Raw genomic sequence first — 20,840 nt, forward strand, 5'->3', positions numbered from 1 at the left:
GATTCCTGTTTTTTTAGTTAGTTCTGCACTTCTTCCTGGTGGGTAGAATTGTCTGTATGCAGCTATTAACATGCTTGTATAGGGTTTCTGTGAACAGTTCTGCAAAGGCAGTAATGTTCTCAGGGTTTATGAGGCTCAGAAGTTTGCCAGGTTATCACATATTAGAAGGAGGTTAGCCTTAGAGTAGTTCCTGAATATTCTAGGGAGCTGGGGGTCCAGGTTTCATTTGTACTTCAAAGGAGACCATTTTGTGGTTTGAACTTACCAGGGAAAACATTACACTAGGGAGTGTGCAGCACCCTCCCATATTAATGAGGACCAGATCCAGTATAGTTGCACACCTGGTTGGTGTATTGACAATGTGGTCCATGGCTTGTGTTTACAAAATCCAGGAATTTATGTGCCTGTGTATTTTGTGTCATATAGGATTCCCAGTTAATAGTGGGGTAATTAAATTGTCTATGAGTATGGTATTGGGATGGATGGTGACTGTTTCCAATAAGTTTAAATACATGATGTGGGTTTCTTGGGTCATACAGGGGGACATATAGCTTGCAAGGAAGTGGTATTGGGTTTTGCCTATGGTGATTTGTATGTGGAGTAGATCAAGTACATTGCCCTGTTTGACCAGCATTGAGGGATATTTATTTTTGATGTAAATTGAGACACCTCCACCTTTAGTCACTGTCTGTGTAGTAGCTGGTCTAAATGTATGGAAGGCATTATAGCCTTGCACTGTCAGTGTGCTTTCCATGGCTTTAAACCATGTGTCAGTGACTGCATATATGGCAGCATTTTCTAGAGTGAAGAGATCTTCTAGAGAGTGCAATTTTTTTGTTTAGACTCCGAGCATTGAGCGGTATTACCTTTCAATTTTCTTGGTTTTGATATGCTATGTCAAAAGTACTTTCAGTTTGACATTGCCTAAAAAAGGTACTATGGTGGAAGACAATGTTTTTAGCTAATATTTGGAACCCTGGAGGGAAGATCTGAAGACCATCCCTGACAAAACAACATGTTCTGACCATCTCCTTCCATACTGACAAATATTACACTGCCTTTGAATGACACCAGAAACAAAGCCAATTATTAAAGTTATCAAATAAATTATCATTATTTCCTCAGAACATTTGATTGGGCTGACATCTATGTTGGATAACTCATATACAAAGTTTATGTGTTTTCTCTTGGTCCACTCCAATTTTTCTGTAAACTTCAGTTTTCTGTTAAAGGCATGCAAGTCTCTGTCATCATCTATTTCCCCTAGCTGTGTCTATTGTGCTGATGTTTGGGTGTCCATATCTCCTGTAAGAGACTGGTGTTCCACCACAGAGTCAGTTCTACCTTATGCTCATTATGTGCTGAGATTGATTTGGTTCCCTACAACCCTGAAATGGATGATGCTAGTAATAAATATATATAGATGGAGATTATTTCAGAATGGTTTGTTGAAAAATAGCTCACATAGTTGGCATACACAAAATAATTGTTGTTATATCATGTCTAATGTATTAACAATCAAGGGCACAGCTTTGTTACAGCAATATTTTGTGGTTGTAAGACTAAGCTTTATGTGGCGAGTTGAAACACAATACTGAACACATAAAACCAGACCCTTTCTTCTATGAATGCTCCCATTCAGGAAACCAAAGTTCTAACAAAAATGTTCTGGAGGATGTCTCCTGGTGCTTATCATGTGGGAGACATTCCCACCAAATATCCAGTTATTTAAATACTTCCATTACAAGATAGTCATAGAAAAAAGAAAACACCTGAAAGCATTTAGCCTGTGTGAAAAAGCAGTCATTTTCCTATGCTCAGACTTTGGATGAAACAGATTTTTACTCCTTGGTTTTGACGTTCTCTGCCTCATTTGTGACTTTCCATTTGAAACTTTCTTTACTGTAACAGGCCAAACAGACATAATGAAGTTATAGTCCATCTCTCCATCTGAGAAGTCTCATTAACTGTAGAATCCTGGGAGAAAGCTACAAATATATAGATAGATAGATAGATAGATAGATAGATAGATAGATAGATAGATAGATAAACAGATAGATATAGATATGTAAATATACATATATGTAAGCGAGAGGCAGACAGATTACCTTGAGACTATTGCTTACTGACTGCAGTAACTGATCAGATCATAAGTACAAATACAATAATATATCTAGAGAATTACAGATAAGAATCCAAGTACAAGAGCTTTGGATAACTTTAACTTGTCATTTTGTAGTAGGCAAAAAAATGTCTGGAAACAAGTTTCATGTACTATAGAGAGACCATTAAATGGCTTGAAGATAGATGCTTGTTGAATTCATGCTAGTGTGATTTGCAAAGAGAGGCAGTGTTAACATTTCCCATGTTTCCCTAATTATTAGCTTTATTTTTTGTTGTAAGGAAGGTTAGATACCTGCAAGAAAAGTGACAGAACATAGTCGAGAAGGAGAAGGACTGTGTTATACAGTAGAGCATTTTCTGGTGTTATAAATGGGCCAGTGTTTGCATGGATGTCCTAGTTTCTGGTTTGTTGATGATGCTGCATTGTTTATATGTTGGGAAGGTTATAGCTGATTAGTGATAACGTCACATTGTAGACTAACAGATGAAATGTCATGAGTATGAATTTCAGCTTCTTCATGTAATTGTAGTCCATAATGATACTCTACCAAGCCTACATTGGCCAACCTTACTGCTACCAGGTAGAAGAACATGACAAATTTGAAAAACCATAGTCGGATATCAATTATTACCTGCAGGGAGGCTATGCCCACATGTACTCTCCAAGAATGGATCTCAGCTACCATATTCATACTCCCAGTCTCTACTAATACTACCGCCAAAGATGCACCAGTTCAGAAAAAAATGAATAGATGTTATTTCCTTTTCCTCTAAGGATTTTGGACATTAGAGGTAGTATATGTGAAATTTGGGGGTGTGAGGATAGATCTTCCACAATTTTGGAGGGGGGGTGCTGGTAAAGACTGTCTGTGAAAAAAATATGCTCTAATTGCTTTTGCTTGTGAGTTAACAGCTGAGAACTTCAGTACTGTAATACTGATTGTGTTTGGAATGGAGTATGGTGGGAGACATCTTAGAGTAGGATTGGTTGTTCAAATGTTTTTTTTTTATTTATTCAGAAAAAAACAACATGAACTTATTTATTTTTTAATTAAGACAGAGTCCCAGGTCTGATATTGGTAATGTAAGGGACAAAAACAATGGCATAGGTTATTGTTGATTATGTCAATGGAGTTTTCAGAGACACTAATACTTGGGTCATTTGTATATCAGAACAATTTGCCACAACCACAGTGCCAGAGTTTATTGTTTACAAATATTGTAAAGAGTAGGAACCCTAAAACTGATCCTCGTGGGGTACACCAATAGCAAGTGGCATATTATTTTTCATCTATCCTGTTTTGTATGAACTACTGCAAATGTCAAACATACACGCAGTCAGGATTTTCAGTGTTTCAAGGTAAGGATCTTTGATGACCTGGAGAAGATGCTATGTTAATATGGAAAGAAATCCCAAAGCCTTCTCAATTAAAACCCAGAACACAGCAGTATCAACTTCATTAATGATACTCACCTTTTTATGTTCATTAGGAATAACTCTGGAGCATGTGTTTCTGTGGTGGCATCAAGGAAAATCTGTTGCTTGGTGCAGAAGCAAAATTAAAGTGATAACTGCATCCTCACTGACTAAGACAAAAAATAATACTCCTCACAGTTAAAACTATTGTTGCTAATATAGTTGTACCATTATAAAACACAATCTTCAGAATTTAATATTAATTTTAGTCATATCTCTCAAATGTCATATTTTCACAGAATCACCCCTCATTTTTGTCTCATATTTTTGGTCCACTCCTTGTGCAATTTATTGTTTTTTGGCAAACTGTTGAGGAATGCAGGCAGTAAATAAGAGTTATACATTTGGGTTTCACTCTTCATATCCCTCAGAAGGTGCATGCTAATAGAAAAACTTTTATCGTATCAACTTTATAAATATAAAAGAATATTTAACATGGGTTCCGTTTTTTGGTCTTTTCCATCTATTATTTTTTACTTTAATTTTTTACTAAAGGGTTGAGAGCTAAACTTGCCTTCATTTCAGAAGTGCATTGCTAAATAATTTTTGAAACATGGCTTTGACATTTGATATTAATGCTAATGAGACTAGAAAAATATCTTAAGTTGCAGCTTTACAAAATGATATGCATGTTGAATGCTGATATTCCCTTTCATGGATCCAGTTCTGATTGCATCCCAGATGTTTGTTAATACAGGATATCATTTTGTTTTTATGCATTCTTAGATAGCATCAATTGTTTGAATTTCCTTGGTTTTTTATAAGCATTTGCTACAAATGAGTGTGTGATATGCACGTTCCTTTGTGTTATATTTATCACTACAGCTTCACAGTCATTCTTATCAAATGGTGTAACTTCCAGTACTTAAGTGTAGCTATGAAGTAATATATCAGGTTAGACTGTGGATACCTTAAAATGGAGCTTGGATGCATAATACACTTGCTATATTTTTCTTATTTTTCAGACTCCTACCTCTGTATGCAGTGAAAGTTGCCCACCAGGTTTCTGGAAAGCAGTTCGGCGAGGGGAGCCGATCTGTTGCTTTGACTGCTTACCATGCCCAAAAGGCGAGATCAGTAATCAGACTGGTGAGGGTTTTTTTTTTGTACTTTTGCATGTGTATGTGTGTGTGTGCGTGTGGGGGGGGGGGGTGCAATAGCAGCAGAAAACATTCCTGCTTTTTAATTTTGCCAAAACAGGGAGTTCAGTTATTATGGAGATAACTCAATTATTCTTAGATGACAATGACTTATGACAGTTTATAGGGAAGAACTCTCTGCACTATAAAGGAAATAATACATTAGATTTTGAGTTAAAAGAAGCAGGTAAGTGAAGTCATCAGTTCATCTTCAAATTTTCTGCTTTTTATCTCACCAGGAAAGATTTAATGAATAACACTAGCAATAGCAGGACTCATTCTAATTACAGTCAGCAAGTACATAGCCATATTAGTCTGCATGAAGAAAACAAAACAACGAGTTAGAGCTGAAGTCATAGCTGACAAAGGCTTTATTTCCATTTTAAGTAGGCAACTAAGCTAGCAGGGGGATTTTAACTGGTGGTGCTGCAGTAGCGTTGTCGCCTCACAGTAAGATGTTGTCCTGTTTGATTCTCAGCTAAAGCATCTTCTGTGTGGAGACATGCATGAATGGGCATACCTTCGTTGAAGGTTGTGCGTCAGGGCCGGCAGCACGGCACGTAAAAATCTACTGCCAATCATTAGTGGACTGGAGTTCCACTGTGGTGACCCCTAACCAGGAAAAGTCGAAAGACACAACAACTAAGCTAGCAGGGAAAGTGCATTCTTTACGCTAGATGTACAGTCGTACCCAACAACTTAAAGGGCAGGATACTGAGGAGTGCAAAGCAGAATTCTGTTGCAATATGCAGCTACTTTTGTTTCATTTTTGTGGAGTGTGCTGTAACAGGGTATGGGAACCCCACAGAGGATGGAAAATGCTAAACAGCCTTATTCCAAGTACTCCAGCAGACAGCATAGTCTTGCCTTTATTATCACATCTTATCACTGATTAAATTCTCATGACTGATCATGTGTGGAAACCCACTCACATGCCTAGTCATTACTATATCTTGCATAGGTTCATAGGTTCATAGGTAGGTACTAGGCTATTGGCCCATGGGCCTAAGTAAGCCTAGCCAACAAGGTTCCCTGGCTTATGCCACCCAAGAAAGTTAATTTCCTATGCCCCTGTCAAGCAGAGCCACAGAAGTGATCCCCAGGGTGTATTTCCTATTTCCCATCTACTCATCAAGATTTTTCTTGAAGAGTGCTAATGAGGAACTTTGCTTAACATAGATGGGTAGCTTGTTCCAGAGTATAGGAAGTCTCTGGGACAGGAATCTTACTCTCCAGCATGTCCTGTTTATTGTAGTGACAAGGTTTAGGTCCCTAGAGCATGTAGCTCAGAGGGACTGGGATTTCTTTAGGTGTAGCATGTCCAACAGCTCTGGATTTAACATAGCTTTATGTTAGGCAGAGATCTCCTTGGAGTAGGCAATATGCTACAGAGTAAAGCTGGAGTTTTTTGAGACGGTCAGTGTAGGGCATCTGTTTGAGGCCAGTAATCCTCTTTGTGAGGTATTTCTGTGGCCTTTCCAGCTGCTGCAGATATCTTGTGAGGTACATTCCAAAAGAGGCGTTGTACTCTATAATGGGTCTAATGAGTGCTGAGTAGAGGGGAACAATGACCTCTTTTTTCCTGGATGAGAACCCTTTTCTGATGAGGTGTGCCACATAGAAGGATTTCCTGACTACTGTGGCGATGTGATTTTCAAAGGAGAGACTACTGTCCACCTGGGTCCCAAGGTCTCTTATCACACATTCAGCATTAAGTAGACTGCTGTTTATGTGGTAGTTCATGGGTACAGAGTTTTTACCAAAGGGGATGACAATGCACTTTTTGGCATTGAGTTTGAGGCCATGCCTCTGACACCAGGCATCTGTCTCAGTGAGGGCCTTCTGTAGGATGTCCACATCATTTGGGGACTCAATTATGCCTCCTAGTTTGCAGTCATCTGTGAACTTCATTAGCCAGAGGCCTTCTGTGTTAGCCTGTACTTCAGAGAAGTAGATACCAAACAGGAGAGGTCCCAGGACTGAACCCTGTGGTACTCCACTTGTCACCGGTTTGAAGTCAGATTTGGAGTCTGCAACTTTTACACTGTGGGTTCTGTCATGAGCCAGTTGGCAACCCATCTAGTGACATAGGGATTTATACCTAGTTTAGTGAGTTTAGCTATAATTCTAGAATGGGGGATGGTGTCGAAAGCCTTGACTCAGTATTCTGGCATTCAGAATGCATAGCTGGGTAAGAGAGTGAGATTTTGCACATTGAATGTTGTGATAACATGAGCATTAAGTATAGCTTAAAGCTTTACCCTAAACTGATTATAATATCAAAATGCATAAAACAGAAATTAGAAAATTGAAATTATTTACAATCTAATAACAATGCAGAATTTAAAAATAAATGTCTCCTGTAGGACACCATCAGACCAAAACAGTGTCTCACAATGTTGAGCAGTATACTGTCTAGCTTGATGTTGGTTATGACCATATCTAGGTACAATTAGTAACTGTGGTGACATGACACCTACCTATACCTCTAAATCTTCTTAACTCAAGAAATTTGGACAGAGACAGAAATATTGGGGTAACAAAGGCCCCAAATCAGGGGCAGATTAATTTAAATATTGCTCTTATACACTAAAAAGTTGGAAGAATAACAGGTTTTTGCATTAACGTGCATTTTCTGAAACTCATATATTTGTCATTCTTTTGTAACTCCAATCCTTAATGATTTGACAGAAAGCCACAAATTTTATGAGGGGCAGATAAAAAACATGAGGCAAAAATCTGGGCATTATGTGAAAATTTGGACAGTTGTGCAGTCTGCACCAACTTGGTCTGAAATGCCTACTGTTGCTCTTACTTGTCAAAAATCATTCCATTAGAAACCCACCATGCATGGTAATATTATACTAGCCAACTGCAAAGGAGATAAGATTTCACATTGTCAGCCTGTGCTAGTTCATAGTTTATTACTAGGAACGCAGTGCAGGAGACCATTAAGGAGCCTATCTCAAATACCTAAGTGCCCCAAAGCACTGTCAGGTTAAGGGACTTGCTGAAGGGTACACAGTCAGTACATGAATGGTGTGATGAGTCAAACCATATACCCTTGCAGAGGTAGCAGCACATTAACTTCTCAGAGCTTTAGTCCTCGGGACTAGTTAGTAGTAGTCTCAATTTGCCTAGCAGCATATCTATATGAGAACCTGCCAACATGGATTAATGAAATAAAGATTTAGTGGCTGGCAAGAAGCTGGCTCATTATTTCCTGAGGGACATGAGGCTCAGAGATAGTCTGGCACTATTCTTTAAAAAAGACTATAGCAGTGGTAGTTTGCATAATTATTATTAATGAAGGATCTGCACACATCGCAGATAATGATCAACACCATATGCAGTGCCCATATTCAGGGTAAGACACATAGATGGTTCGAGTATCATTGTTACATATGGGTTTGGGTTGATATATTTGTTTTTTGTTCACCGTCTCATGATTATCAGCCATGGCCAATTAGAACATTTATTCACTATCAGCAGGATAAGGGTCAGCTCAGAAGGTCCATCATTCAGGCAGCCATTAGGGGGTCAAGGTTTTCTACTTAGTTTACCTGTCCATAATGCATGTGCCCAGTGATGGCCGTGCAGTGCAATGACAGAGGAAGACATTTCCTCACTTCTGCTAGTAGTCTTACCCTCAGGTATGTTTGTCCCACTCCTGTTGCATGATCAGTGAGCTTCCCAATTTCCACACTGGAGTTAGCACAGCCAAGTATGCCCCTTGAATGTGTGTAATCCCTTGCTTCTTCCTAAAAGAGGTGAACAGGCCACACCCCGTCACTCTTCCCCTTCTCTGTTTAGTTCATCGAGTGCAGAAGCTGCTATTAAAACCCCAATCACCTAGGTGCAGCTGGGAATCCACACCTTCTACTACTAGAGAGCCAGGATAAGTTTAGATAGATATCTGAGTATTATAGCAATGGGATTTGCAGGAAGCAAAAATATACACAAAACAATTTGAAGGCTGACTAAGTGGTACCTGTAGTTATTACCCAGGTGGTGTAACCTGATGTGCCATGTTTTCCCCAGCTGCCTGAGAAAATTAGAGCAAGCATTTAAATACCCTTTTATAGCCCCATAACCAGCTCTAAAGTACCTGGACAGCTATATAATCTCAGGTTCCTCTATGCCAGTGGACCAGCAGCCAATGGTAATATAAAACATTGAACCACTAGGGAAAATCTGGATTCTCAGTGGGAAATGACAGCTGTCACATTTATGATATAGAAGACTGAATGTTTTATGTTGAAAGATTAAGGCCAGAAGGCTGAATACTGAAATGTAGGAGTCTGCATTTGCAAAATTGAACATAGGCTCATAACCCTGGAAATTCTAGTTCCGTATTTTCATTACAGTATTTATGTTCTTCTTATAAATTGCCCCCAGCACACATACTATGAGAAAAGAATACATCTTGTTCGGGTTTTGCTAAGAAAGCAAATAACAGACAGAAAAATCTGAGACTGAAGAAAGGAAAATCTTGGCAGACATCTGCAAAATAACAGTGAATAAACTTTTGACAGATATTTGAAGAAATGACTATACTGTAGTCTGGAATCATAAAGTACTGAACACTGTAAAGATAACAAGAGAACATTTAGTGAAGTAAGTGTAGGTTCATAAGTGTGGAAACATATTTTGCCCAAATCTTCAATAGAATCGTATTAAGACACCAAACTAATGACTCATTTTCTTTCTTCCTTTCTTAGGTTCATAGGTGTGCATTAGGCTAATGGCCCTGGAGCCTTTGCAAGCCTAGCCCATAGAAGTGCCCTGGCATCTTGCCGCCCGACGTTAGTTCCCAATGCTTCTATCAAGTAGAGCCACTGGAGTGATCCCTGGGGTGAACTTTCTATTTCTCATCCACTCATCAAGATTTCTCTTGAAGAGAGCCAGTGAGGTGCTCTGCTTAACATGTATGGGAAGTCTATTCCAGAGCATGGGCAATCTCTGGGTTATGAACCTGACCCTCCAGCATGTTCTTTTGGTTGTGGAAATGAGATTGAGGTCTCTGGAGTGTGTGGTGCAGAGGGATTGTGATTTCTTTATAGGTTCATAGGTTCATAGGTTCATACTAGGCTATCTGCCCTAGGGCATCTATAAGCCTAGCCAGAGTGTGTTTGGCTTTCGCCACCCATTTTAAATTAATTTTGCTATGCCCTATTTCGAGGTTAGTATACTGTGCCTCTGTCTAACAGTGACACAGAAGTGACACCCAGGGTAAACCTATGATCCCCCATCCACTCATCAAGATTCCTCTTGAAGAGAGTCAATGAGGGACTCTGCCTAACCTGGACTGGGATTTTATTCCAGAGTGAAGGGAGCCTCAAGGTTATGAATCTATCCCTCCAGCATGTCCTATTTATTTCAGTGCTGAGGTTCAAGTCTCTCGAGCGTGTAGCTCGATGGGATTTGGATTTTCTGAGGTGCAGCATATCCATTAATTCCGGATTGGACATGGCTTTATACATCAGGCACAGGTCGCCTCTGAGCAGGTGGTATGCCACTGAGTAGAGCTGGAGTTTCTTTAACCGGGCAGCATAGGGCATCTGTTTGAGCCCTTTGATCCTCTTGGTGAGGTACTTTTGGGGTCTTTCCAGTTGCTGCAGGTGTCTGGTAAGGTACATCCCAAAAGGGGCATTGTACTCAATTATGGGCCTGATGAGGGATGAGTAAAGAGGCATGATGACCTCCCTTGATCTAGATGTGAATCCCTTCATGATTAGGTGGGCTATATAAAATGTTTTTCTAACCACTTTGGCCACGTGGTTGTCAAATGAGAGATTGCTATCAACTTGGGTCCCCAGGTCCCTAATTACTTCTTCCATTTAATGGATTACCACCTATGTGGTAATTTGTGGGCACTTTGTTTTGCCAAAGGGATGACTATACACTTTTGGCATTTAGCTTGAGGCCATGGCTCTGGCACCAGTTGTCTGTTTCTATGAGGCCCTTTTGGAGGATGCTTGTGTCAGCTGGAGAGTCGATTATGGTGCCCAGTTTGCAGTCATCTGTGAACTTGGTCAGCCACAGTCCTTCCGTGTTGGCCTGTACCTCCGAGAAATATATACCAAACAAGAGAGGTCCCAGGACTGAGCCTTGTGGGATGCCACTTGTAACTGGTTTGGAGTCTGACATGGCTCCAGAAATTCTAACCATGTGGGTTCTGTCCTTGAGCCAGTTTGCAACCCATCTAGTGACATAGGGGTTTATATTTAAGCTGGTGAGCTTATCTATAATGCCCAAGTGGGGTATTGTATCGAAGGCTTTTGCGAGGTCCTGGTAGGCTGTTTGGACCACCTTTCCCTCGTCAATGGCCTTGGTGACTGTTTCAAAGAAATTGACCAGGTTTAAGAGGCAGGATCTGCCCTTAACAAAGCCAAACTGGGTAGGATCCAGTGTCTGTAGGTCCCCAATATCTTTATTTATGAGGTCCATGATGATCCTTTCCATAGCTTTGCAGACCAAGCTAGTCAGGCTTATGGGGCGATAGTTTCCAGGATCCGTTGAGGCACCACCTTTGTGGAGAGGGACCACTGTTGCTGTACGCCACTCTTTGGGTACATATCCTGTAGTAAGGCTGAGATTGAACAGTAGTTTTATGTTTGGGTTCAGCTCTTCTTGGAGTTCATGTAGGATGCAGCCCGGGACACCGTCTGGTCCCATTGATGCTGTGTTTTTTGCTTTGGAGAGGGCGGCTCTTACCTGAGTATCTGAGATGTCAGGGGGGCAGCACTCTGCTGGGATAGATATTTGCCCTTTGGTGGGGTGGGGGGGAGAAGTTTACACTAAACCTGTCAGTTAGGATGTTGGCAATGTCTGTGGGTTCGGTGTATTTTGTCATTTTGGACTAATTCTGAGCATATCTGGGAATTCCCACCCAGGTTCCTAACATAACTAAAGAAAGCCTTGTGATTATCCTTAGTGTCCTGTGCAATTTTTCTCTCAAGCTGGCCTTAGACGATTTTATGAGTGCCCATAGTTTTTGCTAACACTGATCAGAGATGCCTTCCCTTTTGGTATTTTGCTCTATCATGTAGTAGCTTCCTCCTTCTATTGTATAGTTTGTTTATGGCTGGGGTCCACCAGACAGGACATCTGCCTTTAGAGGATTGGGTCTTGGTTTTATTTGGGATTGCATGATCCATGCATTCCTGAAGGTGTTCATAGAATGCATTTATAAAGGATTCTGTGGTCTGGGTCGTATTTTCCACAGGCCTGGGGGCTTTGAAGTATTCCACCTCAGTTTTGAGGAGTGTGAAATTTGCTTTAGAGAAGTTTTTCACTGTGGTTTTCAGGGCAGGGGTGGGGTCGGGATGTGAATATCCAGTGAGATTAGTTTATGGTCTGATCTTACCAGTGAGGGATACACTTCTGGTCTGGAGCATAGAGTCCCCATGTTGGTGATGATCAGGTCCAGTATGTTTTCCCTCTTGTGGGAGTGGTAACAAGTTGTTCCATAGCATTTGAGTTTATAAATTCTAGGAACCTTTGAGCTAGGGTGTTGGAGCTAAAGTAATGCTCCCAGTCTATGTTTGGGTAGTTGAAGTCACCCAATATAATGGTGTTTGGAGAGACCTTCATATTTTCCAGTGTTCTCAGGAAGGCCGAGTGGGGTTCCTGGGTTTGGGAGGGTGGTCTGTAGCAGGCTATAAACTGGAAGGCAGTTTTACCCACTGTTAGTTGCACATGGATAGTCTCTGATGCTTCGTGCTGTGCCACCAACCTGGAGGTGTGGGTATCTTTGACGAATATTGATACTCCCCCTCCTTTTCTGGTTCGGTCCGAGTTTTGGGGCCGAAAAGCATGGTATGAGGTATAACCTGTTAGAGCTGGGGTGCTCTCGGGAGCCTTGAACCAGGTTTCTGTTACTGCACAGATACAGATGTTCTCCATGCTAAGGAGAGTTTTGAGTGCATGTATCTTGAGGTTTAGACTTCTGGCATTGAGTAGCATTACTCTTAGTTTCTTATCCCTTGTGATACCTTTGGAGGTGGGTTTGTCTTTTGAGCCTTGCCTAAAAAGTCACTATGGGGGTAGCAAGAGCCTTTGCCAATATCTGAAAGCCCAGGGGTGACAGGTGCAAGCCGTCCCTAGTGAAGCATCGTGGCTTGTCGAGCATGTCATCCCAGGCTGACAGGCATTGGATCCCATTTGAATGACACCAATATTTAAGCCAATTGGTGAAATTAATCATCTTGTCTTCATATTGTGGCATAATTCTTGGTGAGGCTAAAATACTACTCAAGGTCAGGGTCATACCTGCCTGGGCTACATGCTCAGAGAGCTCCTCTATGTCTCTTTTCATGTAGTCCAGGGAGGTACATCTCAGGTCATTCACACCAGCATGGACAATGACTGAGTCATATTTGTACTTGCCTTGGAGTGACCTGAGTGCTTGTGTTATGTGGTGGATCCTAGCGCCCGACAGGCAGCTCACCGTGACCTTCTCCTTGTTCAGCCTGGTGAGTGGGACATCAGTGTGCCTGATGATAGAGTCACCTATTACAAGTGTATCAGGTGTGTTGTTTAGCCTTAAGGGCTGTGACTGTTCGGCAAACTGGCTTTGTGAGCTATGTGTTGCACATGTTTTGTTTTGGGGTATTGGTTGCTTGGGTGTCTGCTTTGGAGGTCTCTGCTGCTTAGGCAGATTTTTATTTAGAGCCTCCGAGTATGTTTTTGTGTGTTTATGTGTTTGGTTTGCTATCATGGTAGGTCTATGTGAGACTGGAATTGTAGTGAGTGTGGTTTCCTTCTCCTCCTGACTGGTTACGCCAGTACTGAGTTGAGAGAGCTTAGCCTCCAGTTTGGCTATATGGTTGCATCTCTCACATGTGTTGGAATTTGTTGGGAGGAGGAGAGGGTTGTCTGTGTACATGAGGCAGTTGTAACATTGCCTCAATATTCCCAGATTCACCAGCTGCTTAGATGTAGCATTTCTAACAGAGCTGAGTCAGACATGGCTTTGTAGGTCTAGGAGAGATCGCCTCTTAGTAGACAATATGAGACAGAGAATAGCTGGAGTTTTTGTGTCTGTCCATGTAGGACATGTGTTTAAAGCCTGGTATCCTTGTCATGAAGTACGTTTGTGGCCTTTCCTGCTGTTGCATGTGTCTAGTGAGGTACATACTAAATGGGGCATTAGACTCAATGGTTGTCCTAATGAGGGAAAAGATGATGACCTCTTTCTTCCTGGATGCAAAACCCTTGATAATGAGATGTACCACATAGAAGGACTTTCTGACCACAGTGGCATTGTGGTGATTGAAGGAGAGGTTGCTGTCAATCTGTATCCCCAGATCTCTTATAATGCCTTCAGTGTTCAGTGGGCTCCCATCAAGGTGATATTTAGTGGCAACTGAGTTTTTCCCAATGGGGATGACGATGCATTTTTTTGGCTTTAAGCTTAAGGCCATGATTTCGGCACCAATCATTGGTATCATTGAGGCCTTTCTGTAGGATGTCTACATCACTTGGGGAGTTAATAATGGCTCCCAGCTTGCAGTCATCTGCGAACTTGGTCAGAGTCTCTCCGTGTTGGCCTGGACTTCCGAGAAGTAGATGCCAAAAAGGAGATAACCCAGGATGGATCCCTGTGGGACTCCACTCGTGACTGGTCGGCAGTCTGACTTGGAGTCTGCTACTTTCAAATTGTGGGTTCTATCTGTGAGCCAATTTGCAACCCACCTAGTGATATAGGGGTTGATGCCTAGTTTGGTGAGTTTATCAATAATTCCTGAGTGGGGAATGGTATCAAAGGCCTTGGCCAGATCAAGGTAGCTTGTATGAACTGCCTTGCCCTCATCCACATCTCTAGTGACTGACTCAAAGAAGTCAACCAGGTTGAGCAGGCATGATCTACCTTTCAGAAAACCAAATTGTGTGGGATCTTTCTTTCTTTCTTTCTTTCTTTCTTTCTTTCTTTCTTTCTTTCTTTCTTTCTTTCTTTCTTTTTTTCTTTCTTTCTTTCTTTCGTTCTTTCTTTCTCTCTTTCTTTCTTTTTGGGATTTGTTAACAATGTGGATAGTCTGGTTTGATAGTATCCTTTTAAGCTCTCACGCTGGCCAATAGGCAGTTTAAGCATACAAGTAAAATTCTAAAATAATGAATTAGTTACAAATAACAGGAATACGCAATCAGTAGTATCTTACTAAATTTCAAAACAGTGTGACAGAACTGACAGACATAAAGCAAAAAAGTGCACATGCACACACACACACACACACACACACACACACACACACACACACACACACACAGACATGCCTAGATCTCTAAAGCATTTACACTTCTTATTTTCTAAGTACCTTGTACCAGCATATGTAATATTTAAAATGATATGATATGCTTTATGAGATAGGGTCTTATAATTGGCCTGATAAAGGCCAGTGCCTTCAGTAGTGAAAACTGGCACTAAACAAATTAAGATCCCTCTCATAATTTTAGCAATTATCAATGATTCAGAAGCAGTCTAAAAGAATATTCATACGGGAGGACCATTTATTGTACTGTGGCCACTGGAGGTCACTATTATTTTCATCATACATTATTACATTATTATCCCAGTGATTACATCATGTCAAGTTGTTTCAGTACATCAGATGTTGCTCTGTTGCAACATTTGGGGTTTCAGGAGTCAAATAATAAGGAAAAGATGAGTCTGCACACCTACTAATGTCAACCTCTCCTTAATTTCTAAACAAATGATGGTCACTTTTATCCCTCAGATTAGTACCACAAATTAATTTCAGGAACTACTCCAAGGCCAACCTTATAGTCCTATCTCAGGGCCTTAAGAATCTCAAAATTGTCCATTTTACTCCTGGTCCAGTTGCTAATGTCAACATATTTGCCCATGATATTTATTGCTTCTCAGCCAATGTATAGATAACTATGTGCCTGTTAGGTATAAATAAGGTAGGAATTTTAACTAACACGTTTTATCAGAGAAATTTGTATGATCTGAATACATTTCATCAATCAGTTAGAAATAGATGCTTATAAAATAGGGCTGCAGGGATCTTAAATGGGTTATTAAGATGAGGTTGGCTGAATTTGTTCTTAGAAGGATACACATGAGGATTTCTTGACTATATTACAGATCTGATGAAGTAATTCCATTGCTGCACTGAACAAAATACTCTGATATCAGTGCTGTAACAAATGACCTGGTAGATGAGTTTACCTCAAAGTTTTCCACCCCACACCTTAATGTGCACCTTGTTTAATTATTTGCTCCATAATCATTATTCCTTTAGATCTTGGAAGCTACCAAATTAAAAAAAAAACACCATTTACCTAGACACTATTCCAGCCTGCTCTGTTCCTAGCTGAAAGTATGTTATTGCTGAACCTCTCCTTAAGCTTTTCAGTTTCATTCTAACCACAGGGTATGTGACTGAGCTTTGGTGAGCAGCTGTTTTGTTTGGTGCCTGTAAAAAAAGTGTAGCTCTTTAAGAAAAGGCAGTGCTGTAAATGACCCTGGGAATTATCATTCCAGAAGCCTTGTTAGCTTTATCTATAAATATCACAAAGAAGATTTTAGTCAGTCTTAGTTACCTTGAAATTAATTGCTTATACACACTCAGTACAAGTCAGTATAGTAGTGAGAAAGGCTTGCATGTTTAACTTGTTTGAGTTTGTGATGCCCCAACACTGGACCTGTAATCAAGGAGCCTCAGCCTTCGCTACTGGCACCAGTTGGGGATTTATACTGGGAGGATAACAAGTTACTTACACAGTATTTCCAGATGCAGCTCTCTGCATCAAGTGCAATTTCCCTTAAGAGCACACAGAAACCACAGTCAGTCTGGGGCTGGTTTCTCCCTCTTTCTCCAAATCCCCAATATGACTCTCCACTGACATAGCTATAGAGGTGAGATGTCAGCTGAGTGGCCAAGCCAAGAGCACCACCTCTCTGTCCAACCAGTGCTTCGTGTCCCTGCCCAAGTAGTTGACACACATACTCTTTGAGGTTTGATTTACACACACACATACACACACACACACACACACACACACACACACACACACACACACACACACCTGGAAAAGGCTGGCATGGGTTTACCAGCTATGCCCCCTTCTGCCCAGACTATAAGGTAGTTTCACCTGCCACCAGTAACTCCTTATCAGCTACTTTAAGGTCCTTAACAAAGGATGCCCAATATTACTATGTAATGTTACTGTTAATACAAATGGTAGTTTGACCAAGAGCAAGGCTATTATGATTGGCCTACACAGTGTCATCAAATAAATATGCAAGTACTCTCAGGACTTAAATATCTCTAGACAGATCAGGTAGAATGAAAGGTTTAAATATATTTAATAATAAACAGTAAAAGAACAGGAAATATTCAGTATATAATTACAGTTTTATTAGAGTTCAAAATCACAGGAAATACTTAAAACAACATTTCAGGATAGTCTCAAATAAATAAAGGAAAACATCTAAATTAAGTTTTGCTATATTCCTGACCTTATCTAAGCAAATTATTATACTATTCCCCAGACTTATTTACTTAATTAGAGCAGCAAGGAAGACATGGTGAGTGGATCTTGATGTTGTCAGGTCAAAGGCAGAATACAAATGCAGTCTCTCACTAAGAGAGAGTTCTTAAATTAATATCTCAAATATTACTGATGGGATAGTTTGCAGAATTACTTCATTTCTTGTCATCTGACTATCACGGGTGAAAAACAATCTCTGATGCAGCTGATAGCATTTAGCATCTACCTGTGAAAATACATACACAAGGGCTTTTTCTCAGATCTTTGCAGATCCTGGAAGTCATAAAGCAATAAAACACTTCCAAGACAATGAAGAAAACTTCTCTGTTACAGACATCATGTCTCTTGCTGCACTGAAACTGAAAGATAACATATTTTCATTGCATGGCCATAAAGTAATTTAATTTCAGCTATTTTTCTGAATTTAACCTCCTGTGTCCCAGTTTCCACTATTAAAATATTCACATTTAAACAGTTACAATAGTGTATGTACATTTCAATTTTTTTCCACACTATGGTTACATTTTTAAGCTCAGTACTTTACAAACCCTTTTCAACACACACTTCTGTACCAGCAGTTTGATATACACATAACATACAGTTCTGATACAAAATTCCAGATAGCTGGTCTAGCACTATCTCCTTTTGTGACAGAGTGTTTGACTCATGCCATTAAAGAAGTCATTCTGTTCATGCCATGTATCTCAACCTTACTAAGGCATTTGATATGATTCTGCATAAAGGCATTGCCAATAAATGTACCAGCTTAAGTATTAAAAACTATATTTCTCAATGGATTGCTATTCAACTGTCTGAATCTGCACACAGGCTGAGAGTTGATATTGCCTTCTTATTTAATAAAAAAGTGACTAGTGGAGTCCCGCAGGGTTATGCACTAGAACCAGTTCTCATTTGAAATGGTTAATGCAGTCTGAATCTGACAGCAAACTTCTCTACAGAAAACATTTCCAACTCCACGAATATAGCTACTAGTCAGGATAGACACTTAGTTTCCTCTTTCTTATAGACTCTTATATGACCCCAGGTCAGGATAGACAAAAAATACTTAATTATCTTTCATTTTTCTTAATATGAGACTGATTATCACATAAACAGAACCCATTTAAGGATGACAGGGTCTTCAGAGATTTAGGCAGTTTCACTGACAATCGTTCATAGGTTCATCATCAGGACATATGGGTAGGGCCTCAAGGTTTATAGTAGGCTACTGACGGCCCGGCCTTGATCAATATCTACATCCATTTCAATTTCCTGGCTATTTCTTCCCACAATATTTACTTCCCTGGACCCCTGTCTAGCAGGGCGATGGACATGATCCCCATGGTGAATTTCTTACATTGCAGTCAGGAAATTGTTTTTCATTGTACAGTTAATTATCAAAGGTATATACTGAAGATCCGGACAGGTCATAGAACTTCTATTATCTAATGTTCTCTTAGTTTTTTATGAAAGAGTATATACTTTTATAATTCATTCTACTTAGAATTTATTCATTCAGATTAAACAGTATTTCAGCATTAATTTCATTTCAGCTTTCTTCATTTCATTTTTCTTTCCATTTTCATTGTTGTATGCAAGACAAAAGTTTGCATAAATTTTTTTTTCCCTAAACCTCAATAAAATACTACCCTTGTGGCTAATCTTTAGCCCTGCAAGATAAGTTTATCATTAAATTATTAACCTGAAAAAAATTATTAGTTATATGTTTAGTAAAGTTTCATTTACATCATTAATAGTTTGTTATGATGCTGAACAATGAAATAATTTTTTGAGACAAAACATATATTAGTTGTTACATACAGTACATCATATAATGTCTGAATATTGACATAGGTTGTCAACTGTTAAAAAGATAAAAGACATAAAACTGTTAATGTGTTATGTAGTGTGTGTGTGTTTGAATGCATTGCTTTTTACAAGTGTGTGTTTTGTGATATAATAGTATCTTGATATATATTTGCTATTTTTTTTTTTTTTACTCAATGTAAAAATTAATATAAAAGTATCTTGAAATCTAAAAATACAAATATTTCTATCAGTCTGTAAAATATGTTTTCTCAAGTCATTTCATCATTTCAGTAAAAAATACAAATAATCATATAAATAGCTATAAACCCTAGACCAGTATATCAATATTTTGAACAAGAATCAGTCAGGTATTTAAAAGTAGTTTTTGAAAGAGACTCAGTCAAGTCAAGTAGTGTAGTAAACTTGAACTCCTTCAGGAAACAAATTTTTTTTGAAAAGGCAAAAAAAATTTAACATTTACAAAACTACTTATTTCAGTTATTTATTATTTATATCACTTATTTATTTACATTTCAATTACTTTTTGACCTTTTATTTATTTATTTATTTATTTATTTATTTTTTTATTTATTTTTATATAATACTAAAAAAAGAATAAGGTCTTGAATACTTTAAAACTAAATAGAATAATCTATTTACAAACTAACAACCTGTTTGTGCTTGAATAATACTAAAAAATGCTTTTTCTGAACAGTACTGCTAACTTTATTTGTATTGCTTGGCCTAATATGTTTGAGCTGAGAGAGCTGAAATAATAGGGAGAGGTGAGTCAAAATCTATAGCATGGAACTTGTGAAAAAAGTTATAACTGTACTATTATTTAAATCTATACCTTATATTGTTTACTATAATTTTCTACCTATATATATTTTTGTATTTTTACAGTAAAGCAGCAAGCTCTGTGTTGTACAGCAAGCTCTGTGTTGTGTTTATTTGTTTATCTTCTAAGTTTATATAGTAATTCTTCTAAACATTGCCCCTAGTATGTTTTTTTTCGTTATATCTGTCTGTCTGTTATATCACATTCTTTTTACATTTTTATTAGCCACTTTTTTTTTTTTACTTTTTCTGCTCGCTGTTTTTATTTTGCCAGTCTTTTTTTACTACTTTTATATACTAGCTTTATGTAGCCTCTGTTTTACTTTGTGTTGCCCACCTTCCACCCCTGTTGGCTACTACTTACCTGCAGACATTTACTGTTTGTGTAGTCTGGCTGTAGAGCAGGACTTGTAGTAGTTTAATCATGTTAGCTTTAGGATTGTTTTTTATTCTCCTGGGCCTTTTTCTCCTCAACTTTCTCTCTCAACCTCTCTTTCCTCACTTTTTCTCTTCTCCCAAGCTCTCACACAGCTTTCTGAACTCTGCACTCTGAGCAAAGCTCTGAGAATCAAGAGAGTCTGATGGCCTTCTCATTCTGGCATCTGAGAATGAAGTTACATGAAAAAAAAATGAAAAAAAATCTTCTTGATGAAAGTTTTTGAATAACTCATCCACTGAGTTTGACTTGTGTTTGTGGTTTTGCACTTGTGAGTTGTTTGCTGAATTACTTAAAAATCAGACTGGCCTTAATGCCTTAATTTTGTGATTTTAATTTGTGTGTGTGTAGTGTTAAATTACACATCTACATACTGCACTGCACTAGCCTAAGAAATATAATTTTGGATGTCTACCTGAAATGACAAACCCAACAGGGACCCCTCCATCTGATACTCAAGGCTGCTGAAACTTGGAATGAAACCAAATGCCTC

The 20,840-nt window shown here is 39.1% G+C and overlaps 1 protein-coding gene across 1 annotated transcript in view; it reads left to right on the top strand.

Moving 5' to 3' along the window:
* Window positions 1-20,840, top strand: part of LOC122791520 (vomeronasal type-2 receptor 26-like) — a 182,857-nt gene that overhangs the window by 158,164 nt on the left and 3,853 nt on the right. Inside the window, exon 4 of the mRNA XM_044059261.1 lies at window positions 4,567-4,690. Coding sequence (XP_043915196.1) covers window positions 4,567-4,690 — 124 coding nt within the window. The remainder of the gene's footprint in view (window positions 1-4,566; window positions 4,691-20,840) is intronic.

The sequence above is a fragment of the Protopterus annectens genome, chromosome 17.part0, assembly GCF_019279795.1.
Source record: "Protopterus annectens isolate FY-2018-M chromosome 17.part0, PAN1.0, whole genome shotgun sequence".
Lineage (NCBI taxonomy): Eukaryota > Metazoa > Chordata > Ceratodontiformes > Protopteridae > Protopterus > Protopterus annectens.